At 56.2% G+C, this 13,453-nt stretch overlaps 1 protein-coding gene across 2 annotated transcripts; it reads left to right on the top strand.

The window, feature by feature from the left end:
* Positions 1–262: 262 nt before the first annotated feature.
* PAM16 (presequence translocase associated motor 16) lies at positions 263–13,273 on the top strand. Of its 2 annotated transcripts, none has more exons than XM_055365177.2 (5): positions 263–410; positions 10,529–10,613; positions 12,020–12,156; positions 12,539–12,604; positions 13,119–13,273. In XM_055365177.2, exons 1-5 carry the CDS (start codon positions 408–410, stop codon positions 13,203–13,205), a joined length of 378 nt encoding a protein of 125 aa, XP_055221152.1. In that variant the 5' UTR covers positions 263–407; the 3' UTR covers positions 13,206–13,273. The 2 variants fall into 2 exon arrangements, with proteins under 2 accessions (XP_055221152.1, XP_055221153.1); XM_055365178.2 differs by lacking the exon at positions 263–410 and adding an exon at positions 486–707.
* Positions 13,274–13,453: the final 180 nt, after the last annotated feature.

Genomic DNA, 13,453 nt, shown 5'->3' with positions numbered 1-13,453 from the left:
CCATATTATGTTCATTGATTTCATATAATGTTGCATTCCCAAATATTTTGGCAAAATCAAGGGCAGAAATCGCCCCACGTCTGACCGATGTGCTTAGCTGCTCCAGCTCACCGGGGTAAGCACGCGGGCAATTGAGATTCCTGGTAACGCCCCTCGCCCTCCCAAGCCCGCCCCCAGTTATCCAGAGCCCGACGCAGGCTCAGTCAAACCCCGCCTCCGACCCCGCCCCGAGCCGCTAAGACGCTGCCGGTGCCCCGCCCCTAGACTGAGGCAATGCGCATGCCCAGCGCCGTATCGCGCACGCGCTCTCTGCGGCTTTCCTTGACCTCTGACCCGCCGACCACGCTTGATCCCCGGCCGCGGGGCCAGGAAGTCGGAGTTTGAGCCCCGGAGGCAGAGCGGCTGCCATGGTGAGCCCCGAGTCGGGCGCTACCGGGGAGGGGAAGCCGAGTCGGGCCGGGGGCCGGGGGCCGGGCGGCGAGCTCCGGGCTGGGCGGCGGGCGCCGTGCGCCCCCTGCGTGCCCGGCAGGAAGCATGGTCTGGGGGCGTTGCACCCGGGGGAATCGAGGCCGGCAGTGGCGGCAGCGGCGGTCTCAGGGCCAGGGAAAACCGTCTGCCTGGAAGACGCCGGGCAAACGTGGTCGCGCTGTGCCTAGCCCGCGTGTGAGCGAGCAGCCGTGGGCAGCGGTGGAGCATGAGTCTGGCCGGTGAGCACCTCCCCTGCCCTGGAACCTTACAGCGCTGCAGAGTCGATGTTGCTGCCCTGTTGTTATCCCCAGTGGAAAGCTGGCCTTTCCAGGGAAGTGGCTGACCTGGGACTTGAACTAGGCCCCGAGACACCGAGCACGGAGCGTTTGTGTGATATCGTTGGCACGTAGAGCCAGTCAACAGACCTGCGCCACACTGTCAGGTCACCTAGGGAAGCTTTAAAAGTGCAGGTTTGGCTGGGCGCGGTGGCTCACGCCTGTAATCCCAGCACTCTGGGAGGCCGAGGCGGCGGATCACGAGGTCAGGAGTTCGAGACCAGCCTGGCCAACATGATGAAACCCGGTCTCCACCAAAAAATTTAAAAAATTAGCCGGGTGGGGTGGTGCACGCCTGTAGTCCAAGCTACCCGGGAGACTGAGGCAGGATAAACGCTTGAACCCGCGAGACAGAGGTTGCAGTGAGCCGAGATCCGCCATTGCACTCTAGCCTGGGCGACAGGGTGAGACTGCGTCTCAAAAAAAAGATTACATATATGTGTTATATATACCATATACATTTATGTATACGATATATTATTATGTTATATATTTTTTATATATGATGTATTTTATATATATATACACACACACACATATACATATATTAGCCAGGCATGGTGGCGCACACCTGTAATCCCAGCTGCTTGGGAGGTTGAGGCGCGAGTATCGCTTGAACCCAGGAGGCAGAGGCCGCAGTGAACCAAGATTGTGCCACTGTACTCCAGTCTGGGCGACAGAGCAAAACTCTCTCAAAAAGAAAAAGAGGGAAAAAAAAAAAAAGTTCAGGTTCTTGAGCTGTATCCCTGGAGGTTCTGCACAGGTAAGTTCCCCAAGTGACTCTGTTGCAGCTGGTTCGGGGAGCCACTTCTTAACTAACATGGTAATAAGGATAATGTGACAGCTAACGGCTTACAGGTGCCAGCCCCTGAGCTAAGGCTTTATGTAGAGTCTCTCATTTAGTGTTTATGAAGTCCTGCTGTCATTGTCCTTATTTTACAGATAAGGAACCTGAGCCCCAGACAGTTTTGACTCCACCATAGTCATGCATCCCATGGTGTCAGAGACGTCTTTTGAGTCCAGCTCTGTCCCAAAACTCATGGGGTTTTTTTGGTTTGTTTTTTGAGATAGGATGTCTGTCTGTCGCCCAGGCTAGGATGCAGTGGAGCGATCCTAGCTCACTGCAGCCTTGAACTCCTAGGCTCAAGCCATCCTCCTACCTTAGACCCCCAAGTAGTTGGGCCTACAGGTGAGTGCCAGCACACCTGGCTAATTTTTAAATTTTATGTAGAGATGGGGTCTTGCTGTGTTTCCCCGGTTGGGTCTCCTAGGCTGGAGTACAGTGGTACGATCACAGCTCATTGCAGCCTCAACCTCCTGGGGCTTAGGTGATCCTCCCATTTCATCCTCCCCAGTAGCCTCAGCCTCCCGGGTAGTTGGGACAACAGGCATGCTCCACTATGCCCAGCTAATTTTTTGTATTTTTTGTAGAGATGCGGTTTCGCCATGTTGCCAGGCTGGTCTCAAACTTCTGGGCCCAAGCAGTCCTCCTGCCTCGGACTCCCAAAGTGCTGGGATTATAGGCGTGAGCCACCGCACCCAGCATGACAGTATATTAACAGGAAAAGAAAGTGCTGGCCAGGCACGGTGGCTCACACCTGTAATCCCAGCCCCACACCTGTAATCCCAGCCCTTTGGGAGTCTTAGGCGGGTGGATCACGAGGTCAGGAGATCAAGACCATCCTGGCTAACATGGTGAAACCCCTTCTCTACTAAAAATACAAAAAATTAGCCGGGTGTGGTGGCAGGCACCTGTAGTCCCAGCTACTCAGGAGGCTGAGGCAGGAGAATGGCTTGAACCCGGGAGGCCGAGCTTGCAGTGAGCCAAAGGTCGCGCCACTGCACTCCAGCCTGGGTGACAGAGCGAGACTCCGTCTCAAAAAAAAAAAAAAAAGAAAGTGCTAGGTTGGGTGCGGTGGCTCACGCCTGTAATCCCAGCACTTTGGGTGGATTGCTTGAGCTCAGGGGTTCAAGACCAGCCTGGGCAACACGGTGAAACCCTGTCTGTACTAAAAATACAAAAAATTAGCCGGGCATGGCAGCGTGTGCCTGTAGTCCCAGCTACTCAGGAGGCTGAGGCAGAAGAATTGCTTGAACGCGGGAGGCAGAGGTTGCAGTGAGCCGAGATCGCACTACTGCACTCCAGCCTGGGCGACAGAGCAAGACTCCATCTCCAAAAAAAAAGAAAGTGCTGTCGGAAGGTATACATGGGAGAGCCTGGAAAGGGTTTCACCCGGGGGATGGGGAATGATATTAGGTCCTGAGGGATGTTGGGTTTTGACAGGATCAGGGTAGAAGGGAGGATGTTCAAGGTGGAGGAACTCAGAACGGCAAAGGCCCTGAGGAGTACAGAAGTATTACAGCGGCTCTAGGAGCAGAGGGTGTGGCTGCATCGTGGAGAGAGGTGAGGGTGAGAAGTTGAGGCCAGACCAGGCGCTGTGAATGCCAAGCTGGGGAGTGGACCAAATCTGCAGGCGGCGGTGGAGAATTGTGTGTTTACTGGGAGATGGCCAGAACCCTCCCGCAGAAGGGTTAGGAGGCGCTTGGAAACCCTGCCTGGGGACATGGAGTTCATGAGACAGCAGGTTGGGCAAAGCTGCAACAGCCATATTCATTCAGATGCACCAGGGGCACTTGCTTCGCCAGCCACTGGCCAGGTCCCGGATGTCGTGGCACGTGCTACAGTTGTGGTCCTGACCTTTCTCTAGTTTCTCTAGACCTTTCTCTAGGACAAAGGTCCTGACCTTTGTCTAGTTGTGATGCCCGTATCTATTCTCAGGGGCCCTGGGTGATCAGAGTGTCCTTGAGAGTGAGTCTCGGGCTGTCTGCTTATCTACCCAGAGCCTGGGGTTTGGCCTCAAAGGCGCATTGCACGCGAATCTCAAAGACACAAGTCAGTGTAAGCCCCATTGCTGAGTGCCTCCCACAGCACTGTGGTCCCAGCTGCTGGGATCTGGTCCTGCCTTGGGCCAGGTTGCTGCCCAACAAGGAAGTGCACATGCTGCCCCCACGCATGCCAGGATTGGATCCTGTGCTTCTGACTGCTGCTCTCTGACAGCCGCGTGGCCTGAAGTTGGATGCCAAGTCAGCTGGGTCCTCTCACCTGGGACCCTCAGGCCCAAGTGTCAGTCAGTGGACTATGGGATGTTTGGAGCCTCTGGGAGGGGCCTCAGGCAGTGGTTGTTTTGGTCACCCATGGTAGCCACAGCTGGCAGAGCTCTGCTCCCTATGAATGAGCTCTGAACTCAGCCTGACCCATGGCAGAAGCTCAGGGGATGTTGGGGTACTGGATAGGTGGATGAGGGGCTTGACTGCACCGCCTGGTTCTGGACCTGCCGCTGTTTGTCCATGTGGTGTTAATGGGCATTGCCTCCTGAGGGCCTTATTGTCCTCTTGTGAGGAGGGTGTTATTCTCTCCATCTTGCAGTTAAGAAAACTGAGGTAGGCTGGGCACAGTAGCTCACACCTGTAATCCTAGCACTTTGGGAAGCGGAGGAGGGCAGTTCATGCGAACCTAGGAGTTCAAGACCAGCCTGGGCAACATGGCGAAACCCCATCTCTCCAGAAAAGTACATTTAGCCAAATGTTGTGGCGTGTGCTCAGCCTCCAGAAGTTATGAAATTTCCACCTACTTGTGAAATCCTAACCCACTTGTGTTTGTTCATTCCCCTAATGGCCCATATCACATCCCGCCTGTTAAGGAAAGAGCAGGTCCTCGGAGGCTGAGTACAAGTAGCTCCAGCTACTCGGGAGGCTTAAGCAGGAGAATCTTTTGAGGCTGGGAGGCTGAGGCTGCAAGTGAGCCATGATTGCACCACTGCACTCCAGCCTGGACGACAGAGTTAGACTCTGCTTCCAAAAAAAAGGCCAGGCGTGGTGTCTCATGGCTGTAATCCCAGCACTTTGGGAGGCCGAGGCGGGTGGATCACCTGAGGTCAGGAGTTTGAGACCAGCCTGACCAACATGGTGAAACCTCGTCTCTATTAAAAATACAAAATTAGCTAGGCTTGGTTGTGTTCACCTGTAATCCCAGTTACTTGGGAGGGTGAGGCAGGAGGATCGTTTGAACTGGTGAGGTGGAGGTTGCAATGAGCCGAGATTGAGCCACTGCAGTCTAGCCTGGGTGACAGCGCGAGAGTCAGTCTCAAAAAAATAAACAAATAGAAAATAAAAGACCCAAAACAAAACAAAAAAAGATACAGAGAGGTTGAGTAATTTGTCCAGGGTCACACAGCTATTGAGAAACAAAGCTAGGGTTCTGGTCCCAGGTCAACGTGGTTCTCGTTCTGCTTCCTTGCTGCTTCCTAGCTCCCTGAGGGAATGTAGTATGGTGTTTTGCAGCCTTCACCCCTGAGGAAGCAAAGGGCCTGTATCAAATGAGCTGCTATTTTGAAAGAAGCTTTGTTACTTCATAGTGCCTGGTCATTGTCAGATTTTGTGAAACAGTAGTAATGAATGAAAACCAATGTTTATTGAGCACCTACTGTACCATTAGGCTGTGTGCCAGGCACTTGACAGGCATTATCTCAGCTTTATTGGTGGCCACATTTTACAGGTAAGCAAACTGGGGCTCAAAGGAGTTGAGAACGTGTCTATGTCAGATAGCTGGGATTTTTGCACACAGGTGATCCCAAAGCCTGCAGGTGTAACCATTACACTACACAGCGTCTTCTCAGAGATGCCTCCTATAGGAACCTTGCTGGCCTCAATGGGCCATCCAGTCTGCTGAAACTTTGCAGGCCAGCCCCCCTCTGCCCTGCAGCTCTAGGCAGCTGAAGCCACAGGCCACCACGCCGCTTTGGTTTGAAGTGTGCAGGGGATGGTCGGGGAAGCTCCCCAGTTATGACCTCAGCTCTTACCGTTCATTATTTTGCAACAGTCATTGGCCTTGGCAGAAAAGTAAACAAGTGATTGCAAGGCTGTATGATGGCAGCAGAGGGACCGAAGGCTGTTGTTGTGAGGGGTAGTCTGAGACCTGAGCCGTGTTTCAGGCCGAGGGGACCCTCTGACTTTCACCTCTGTCCTTCAGACAGCACCAGCATCCCATCCCTGAGCCTCCTGTTCCACTCGGGAGGGGCTTTAGGAAGGAGGCGAAGTCAGGTGAGACCGCAGGTGTCATCAGGTGCATCCCTGACCCTCCCTCATCTGCAGTACAGCCACAGCCGTGCCCCTCGCTGTGATCACAGGAGGGTCTTTTCTGGGCTCTTTCTGCTGTGAAATCCAGAAGTTATGAAGTTTCCACCTACTTTTGAAATCTTAACCCACTTGTGTTTGTTCATTCCCCTAATGGCCCATAATCACATCCCGCCTGTTAAGGAAAGAGCATGTCCTCGGAGGCTGAACAAGGCCACCTCTGGAGTCGAATCCACTGGAATCTGGAGCAAGCCCCTCTGGCCTCGGGGTTGGGTTCTTGATACTTGTCAGCTTGCCCAGGTGCCCTCCCTTCAGACCCCGGGACCCTGCGTAGTGACTGTTGTGACAGATAGCGCCAGCCTTGGGTTTCCGATCTGCCTCCGAGGCACCTGCTGTTATGTCCTCGGGCCAGTCAGCAATCCCCCACCCCCGAGTTGTCAGAATTAAACGGCACAATGAATTGAACGTGTTTGGCACCGTGCCTGGTGTGTGGACTCAGTTGATACTTGTTGACCGAAGGCAAATCTACAGAAAAGCACTAGGAAGAAAGGGAAAGTCACTCGGCTGTGCCACATGAGCTTTCAACCTATGCCGAGCTGCCTCCAGCCCGCGCCACCCCCCTGCGTCTATGGCTTTGCAGTCACAAGATCCTTTGTATGTGCTGTCTATATATAATCGCTTTGTTTCACAAAGATCTGTGCATCTTTCCATGTCATCCACCAGATTCCCAGTCTTTCCCAGGCCAGCCTAGGCTATTGGCTGCTCGCAGGAACTCCCTTCTGCCTTCTCTCCTGCCAGTTTTGGCTCAACCCAGTCCCTCTGCCTAGAAAGCCCTAGTATTTCTGTCATGATTCTTCCTACCCTGCAAAGCCCAGCCCAGGAGGAACCCCCTCCTCTCACAGAACCCCCTCCTCTCACACTGAACCCCCTCCTCTCACACAACCCCCTCCTCTCACACAGAACCCCCTCCTCTCACACAACCCCCTCCTCTCACACAACCCCCTCCTCTCACACTGAACCCCCTCCTCTCACACTGAACCCCCTCCTCTCACACAGAACCCCCTCCTCTCACAGAACCCCCTCCTCTCACACTGAACCCCCTCCTCTCACACTGAACCCCCTCCTCTCACACTGAACCCCCTCCTCTCACACTGAACCCCCTCCTCTCACACAACCCCCTCCTCTCACACACAACCCCCTCCTCTCACACAACCCCCTCCTCTCACACAACCCCCTCCTCTCACACTGAACCCCCTCCTCTCACACAACCCCCTCCTCTCACACACAACCCCCTCCTCTCACACAACCCCCTCCTCTCACACACAACCCCCTCCTCTCACACAACCCCCTCCTCTCACACAACCCCCTCCTCTCACACTGAACCCCCTCCTCTCACACAACCCCGTCCTCTCACACAGAACCCCCCTCCTCTCACACAGAACCCCCTCCTCTCACACAACCTCCTCCTCTCACACTGAACCCCCTCCTCTCACACAACCCCCTCCTCTCACACAACCCCCTCCTCTCACACAACCCCCTCCTCTCACACAGAACCCCCTCCTCTCACACAACCCCCTCCTCTCACACAACCCCCTCCTCTCACACAGAACCCCCTCCTCTCACACAACCCCCTCCTCTCACACAACCCCCTCCTCTCACACTGAACCCCCTCCTCTCACACTGAACCCCCTCCTCTCACACTGAACCCCCTCCTCTCACACAACCCCCTCCTCTCACACACAACCCCCTCCTCTCACACAACCCCCTCCTCTCACACAACCCCCTCCTCTCACACTGAACCCCCTCCTCTCACACAACCCCCTCCTCTCACACACAACCCCCTCCTCTCACACAACCCCCTCCTCTCACACACAACCCCCTCCTCTCACACAACCCCCTCCTCTCACACAACCCCCTCCTCTCACACTGAACCCCCTCCTCTCACACAACCCCGTCCTCTCACACAGAACCCCCCTCCTCTCACACAGAACCCCCTCCTCTCACACAACCTCCTCCTCTCACACTGAACCCCCTCCTCTCACACAACCCCCTCCTCTCACACAGAACCCCCTCCTCTCACACAACCCCCTCCTCTCACACAACCCCCTCCTCTCACACAACCCCCTCCTCTCACACAACCCCCTCCTCTCACACAACCCCCTCCTCTCACACAGAACCCCCTCCTCTCACACAACCCCCTCCTCTCACACAACCCCCTCCTCTCACACAGAACCCCCTCCTCTCACACAACCCCCTCCTCTCACACTGAACCCCCTCCTCTCACACAACCCCCTCCTCTCACACACAACCCCCTCCTCTCACACAACCCCCTCCTCTCACACAACCCCCTCCTCTCACACAACCCCCTCCTCTCACACAGAACCCCCTCCTCTCACACAACCCCCTCCTCTCACACTGAACCCCCTCCTCTCACACAACCCCCTCCTCTCACACACAACCCCCTCCTCTCACACAACCCCCTCCTCTCACACAACCCCCTCCTCTCACACAACCCCCTCCTCTCACACAACCCCCTCCTCTCACACAGAACCCCCTCCTCTCACACACAACCCCCTCCTCTCACACACAACCCCCTCCTCTCACACAACCCCCTCCTCTCACACAACCCCCTCCTCTCACACAACCCCCTCCTCTCACACAACCCCCTCCTCTCACACAACCCCCTCCTCTCACACAACCCCCTCCTCTCACACTGAACCCCCTCCTCTCACACAATCCCCTCCTCTCACACACAACCCCCTCCTCTCACACAACCCCCTCCTCTCACACAACCCCCTCCTCTCACACAACCCCCTCCTCTCACACTGAACCCCCTCCTCTCACACAGAACCCCCTCCTCTCACACAACCCCCTCCTCTCACACAACCCCCTCCTCTCACACAGAACCCCCTCCTCTCACACAACCCCCTCCTCTCACACAGAACCCCCCTCCTCTCACACAGAACCCCCTCCTCTCACACAACCCCCTCCTCTCACACAACCCCCTCCTCTCACACAGAACCCCCTCCTCTCACAGAACCCCCTCCTCTCACACAACCCCCTCCTCTCACACAACCCCCTCCTCTCACACAGAACCCCCTCCTCTCACACAACCCCCTCCTCTCACACAGAACCCCCTCCTCTCACACAACCCCCTCCTCTCACACAACCCCCTCCTCTCACACTGAACCCCCTCCTCTCACACAACCCCCTCCTCTCACACAACCCCCTCCTCTCACACAACCCCCTCCTCTCACACAACCCCCTCCTCTCACACAACCCCCTCCTCTCACACTGAACCCCCTCGTCTCACACTGAACCCCCTCCTCTCACAGAACCCCCTCGTCTCACACTGAACCCCCTCCTCTCACAGAACCCCCTCCTCTCACACTGAACCCCCTCCTCTCACACTGAACCCCCTCCTCTCACACTGAACCCCCTCCTCTCACACAACCCCCTCCTCTCACACAACCCCCTCCTCTCACACAAGTACCCCCTCCTCTCACACTGAACCCCCTCCTCTCACAGAACCCCCTCCTCTCACACTGAACCCCCTCCTCTCACACTGAACCCCCTCCTCTCACACAACCCCCTCCTCTCACACACAACCCCCTCCTCTCACACAACCCCCTCCTCTCACACAACCCCCTCCTCTCACAGAACTCCCTCCTCTCACACTGAACCCCCTCCTCTCCCCGAATCCCATCTCAGTCTTGAGTTTTCCCTCTCGACTCTGTTGCTTCCGGTCACATCTTACTGAGTCCCCAGGGCCTCTGCGGGGCATGGAATCACACGTGCAGCCTTCTGGCATGTTCAGCCTGGTGTGTGACAGCGAGGTTCCCTGCCAGGCCAGCAGTGTGCTCTGACTCGGGGCAGGGACCAGGTTCTGTGTAGCTTTGTGCTCAAGTGCTGAGCAGAGTAGACTCTCAGCAGATGGTTGAATGAATGGGTGAACCAATGGCTGCACAAATGAACGAGCCTGACTCTCCCTCATGATTTGGTCCATAGTGTGTTTAAATACCCTCCTAGAGGGCTTTTAGCTCCTTGAAGATGGAAACAGGTTTGCATAGTAAGTTTGTTTTATTGAATGGAATGGACTTAAAGTCTTCGGACTTGGGAGAATTAGGACAGATCTGTTTCCCCATTGGTAAAGTAAAGGTTGGGCCTGATGATCTCAAAAACTCAGGAAGAGCGATGGTCGGCCCCAGGGTCGAGAGTGAGTTACTGCCAGGTCCAGGGCTGTCCCTGTGTTCTGGCTCCCAGACCACAGTGTTTCTTCCTGAAGCTGGTGGCTGCAGCCACTTTGCCTTGCTCCTCTACGCCTTTCCTGAAGGATGCGGGGGGGCCAGTCTGCGTCTGGGAGCTCCGTCAAGTTCACCCGCCTGCCTGCCTGCCTGTCCAATGAGGAACTAAGCCACCCACCATGGAAGCTTTCATTCAGGGTGCTTTGGAGGGGTTGGCCTGGGGCTGCAGCTCTGTGCTTCGTGACCTCGGGTCTCCGGGAGCCTTGCCCCTCGGCAGCCGTTACCAGGGCCCATCTCTGTGGGCCCACAGGGAGCGGCCTGCTAACTGGGTGCCTGCTTTGCCCACAGGCCAAGTACCTGGCCCAGATCATTGTGATGGGCGTGCAGGTGGTGGGCAGGGCCTTTGCACGGGCCTTGCGGCAGGAGTTTGCAGGTAAGCATGGGTCCGTCTCCCCTGTGGGCTGGGAGTTCCTCTCCAGGTCAGATTTTCCCCGTAGCCATGGGGCACCTCAGGCCTGCCGGTTCTGAAGTGTGCGTGGCCTGAGGCACTTCCCATGGTGGGGGGTGATGCCAGACCGGGGCATTCTTCAGTGGTACCTGGTTAGCAAGAGCATCCAGGGCAGGAGCTGGCACACTGGCCCATCTGGATACCTGGTTTTGTAAACTTTTGTTTTTTTTTTTTTTTGGAGATGGAGTCTCGCTCTGTCGCCCAGGCTGGAATGCAGTGGGGCAATATTGGCTCACTGCAACCTCTGCCTCCTGGTTCAAGTGATTCTCCTGCCTCAGCCTCCTGAGTAGGGAATACAAGCACCTGACAGCATACCAGGCTAATTTTTGTATTTTTAGTAGAGACGGGGTTTCGCCATGTTGGCCAGGCTGGTCTGGAACGCCTGACCTCAGGTGATCCGCCTGCCTCAAAGTGCTGGGATTATAGGTGTGAGCCACAGCGCCCGGCCCTGGTTTTGTAAATAAATCTTTTTTTTTTTGAGACGGAGTTTTCGCTCTTGTTGCCCAGGCTGGAGTGCAATAGCGCGATCTCGGCTCACTGCAACCTCTGCCTCCCGGGTTCAAGCAATTCTTCTGCCTCAGCCTCCTGAGTAGGTGGGACTACAGGCATGTGCCACCACGCCCGGCTAATTTTTGTATTTTTAGTAATTTTGTATTTTACAGGGTTTCATCATGTTGGCCAGGATGGTCTCGATCTCTTGACCTCGTGATCTGCCCTCCTTGGCCTCCCAAAGTGCTGGGATTACAGGCGTGAGCCACTGTGCCCAGCCGACAGGCTGCTTTCAAGGCAGAGTTGAGTGGTTCCAGTGCAGGCTCATTAGCCCGCAAAGCCTAAAATAGCTACCCTCTGAGCCTTTAGGAAAAGTTTAGCAGCTCCTGATTCTAGGTTCTGGGGTCACTGAAAGAGGAGAGGTCACCCAAGGCAGTGGCTTTGGTGGGCTAGGTGACAGGTGGGCAGCTGGGCCCCTGCACAGCCCTCTCATGCCCGCAGCCCCACTATACAGTCTCCATCGTAGCCTAAAGCTCCCCAATTTGCTGTTCCCCTGGGATATGGGGGTTGGGGGACAGGGTCATCTCATGGTCTAGGTTGGGGACCAGGAGCCAGGTTTAGCGGTCAGATCCTGCCCTTACCCTCCAGTGAGGCACGTCTGTCCTCACTTTACCAGCCTCTACCCCCTAAAAAAGAAACCACTCCTGGAGAAGAGGCAGCTCCTAGCCACCTGTCCCTGTGTCTCATCCTGTGCTGGTGGCAGGAGTGAGCCACCAACTCGGAAGGCCCAGGGTGAAGTGTGGGCTGCTGAGGACTGAGCCATCACCCACATGTCCACACAGCCAGCCGGGCCGCAGCTGATGCCCGAGGACGCGCTGGACACCGGTCTGCAGCCGCTTCCAACCTCTCCGGCCTCAGCCTCCAGGAGGCACAGCAGATTCTCAACGTGTCCAAGCTGAGCCCTGAGGAGGTCCAGAAGGTGAGGCCACTGGGCCACCCCGAAGTTTGAGAGGGAGAGGCTGCCAGGGTGGGAAGAGTGAAGGGAGGCCTGGCCAGGGAGGTCCGATGTGGAGGCTGCAGCTGTACCCAGCTCGGACTCCAACTTTCGGGAGCCACTGTTGCTCATGAAGTTTTAGGCCTGAGGCAGGACAGTCTAGAGACAAAGAGTGCCTTCCGGTAGCAGCTCAGTTGCCCTCCAGGGTACCCGTCCCCATCTCTGCCTGTCAGTGGCCACAACAGCTGAGTGTGGCACACAGGGTGGAGAGGAGTCCTGTTGTCTCTCTCACGTGGCCCCACATAGCCTGCCCGACATCTCTCGCCTGCAGTCTGCAGCCCTCTCACCCGTCCCCTGTCCTCTGCAGAACTATGAACACTTATTCAAGGTGAATGACAAATCCGTGGGTGGCTCCTTCTACCTGCAGTCAAAGGTGAGTGGTCTTTGATTCTGGGAGGAAGGAAGTCATGGGACCCGTTCTTCTCACCTGGGGCTCAATTCCTAGTTGGGGGAGCTGGCCAGCTAAGGGCTTGGCACACAGAAAACTGTGCCAGGCTTTCCCATGGTGCCCCAGCCTCAGGGAGGCCCCCTGAACTGCCACCCCTCTGACTGCTTCAGCTTTGCGGGGTCCAGCCACTCAGGCTGTGTCACCCCAGATAGAGCCCTCCCTCCCAGCAGCTGGGACTTTGAAGGAGCAGGAGCCCCAGTGGGTGGGGTGCTAGAAATAGCTGTCAGCTCACAGAGGTCACAGCATGCGCTGGGCCCCTGCAGCCCAGCTCTGTCTCCCCAGGCCACCCCGACCTGGGGTGCCACTGAAGGAAGCATTGGTATCCACCCACTGCCCTTCAAAAAATGGACCTGGGCTGATGGGAATAGGCCATCGCATGTGGGCAAGGGGTATGGGGCGGAGGCTTGGCCTCCCGGCCTGATTATCCGTGACCCACTAGGTGGTCCGCGCAAAGGAGCGCCTGGATGAGGAACTCAAAATCCAGGCCCAGGAGGACAGAGAAAAAGGGCAGATGCCCCATACGTGACTGCTCGGCTCCCCCCGCCCACCCTGCCGCCTCTAATTTATAGCTTGGTAATAAATGTCTTTTCTGCATTTCTCGTTTGCATGTGTCCAGATTCCAGAAGGCAGGTTGCTCCTCCTGCCAGTTGCAGGGCTGTGGGTACTGGAGATGGGGAGGCAGCAGCCTTTAACAGCCCAGAAGGGCCGGGCTGGGTAAGGTTGGCAGGCAGCCAGCCAGTGGGCTCCAGCTGAGTCCTGTCACGTACAGGATGC

This window comes from Gorilla gorilla, chromosome 18, assembly GCF_029281585.2.
Source record: "Gorilla gorilla gorilla isolate KB3781 chromosome 18, NHGRI_mGorGor1-v2.1_pri, whole genome shotgun sequence".
Lineage (NCBI taxonomy): Eukaryota > Metazoa > Chordata > Mammalia > Primates > Hominidae > Gorilla > Gorilla gorilla.
This window is presented reverse-complemented; position numbering and strand designations above follow the sequence as displayed.

What these genes read in the sequence shown, in the direction of transcription:
- PAM16 (XM_055365177.2), top strand. An exon ending in CTTGCGGCAGGAGTTTGCAG is followed by an intron (nt 10,614 to 12,019) that starts GTAAGCATGGGT and finishes ATGTCCACACAG; the next exon opens with CCAGCCGGGCCGCAGCTGAT. An exon ending in GCCCTGAGGAGGTCCAGAAG is followed by an intron (nt 12,157 to 12,538) that starts GTGAGGCCACTG and finishes TGTCCTCTGCAG; the next exon opens with AACTATGAACACTTATTCAA.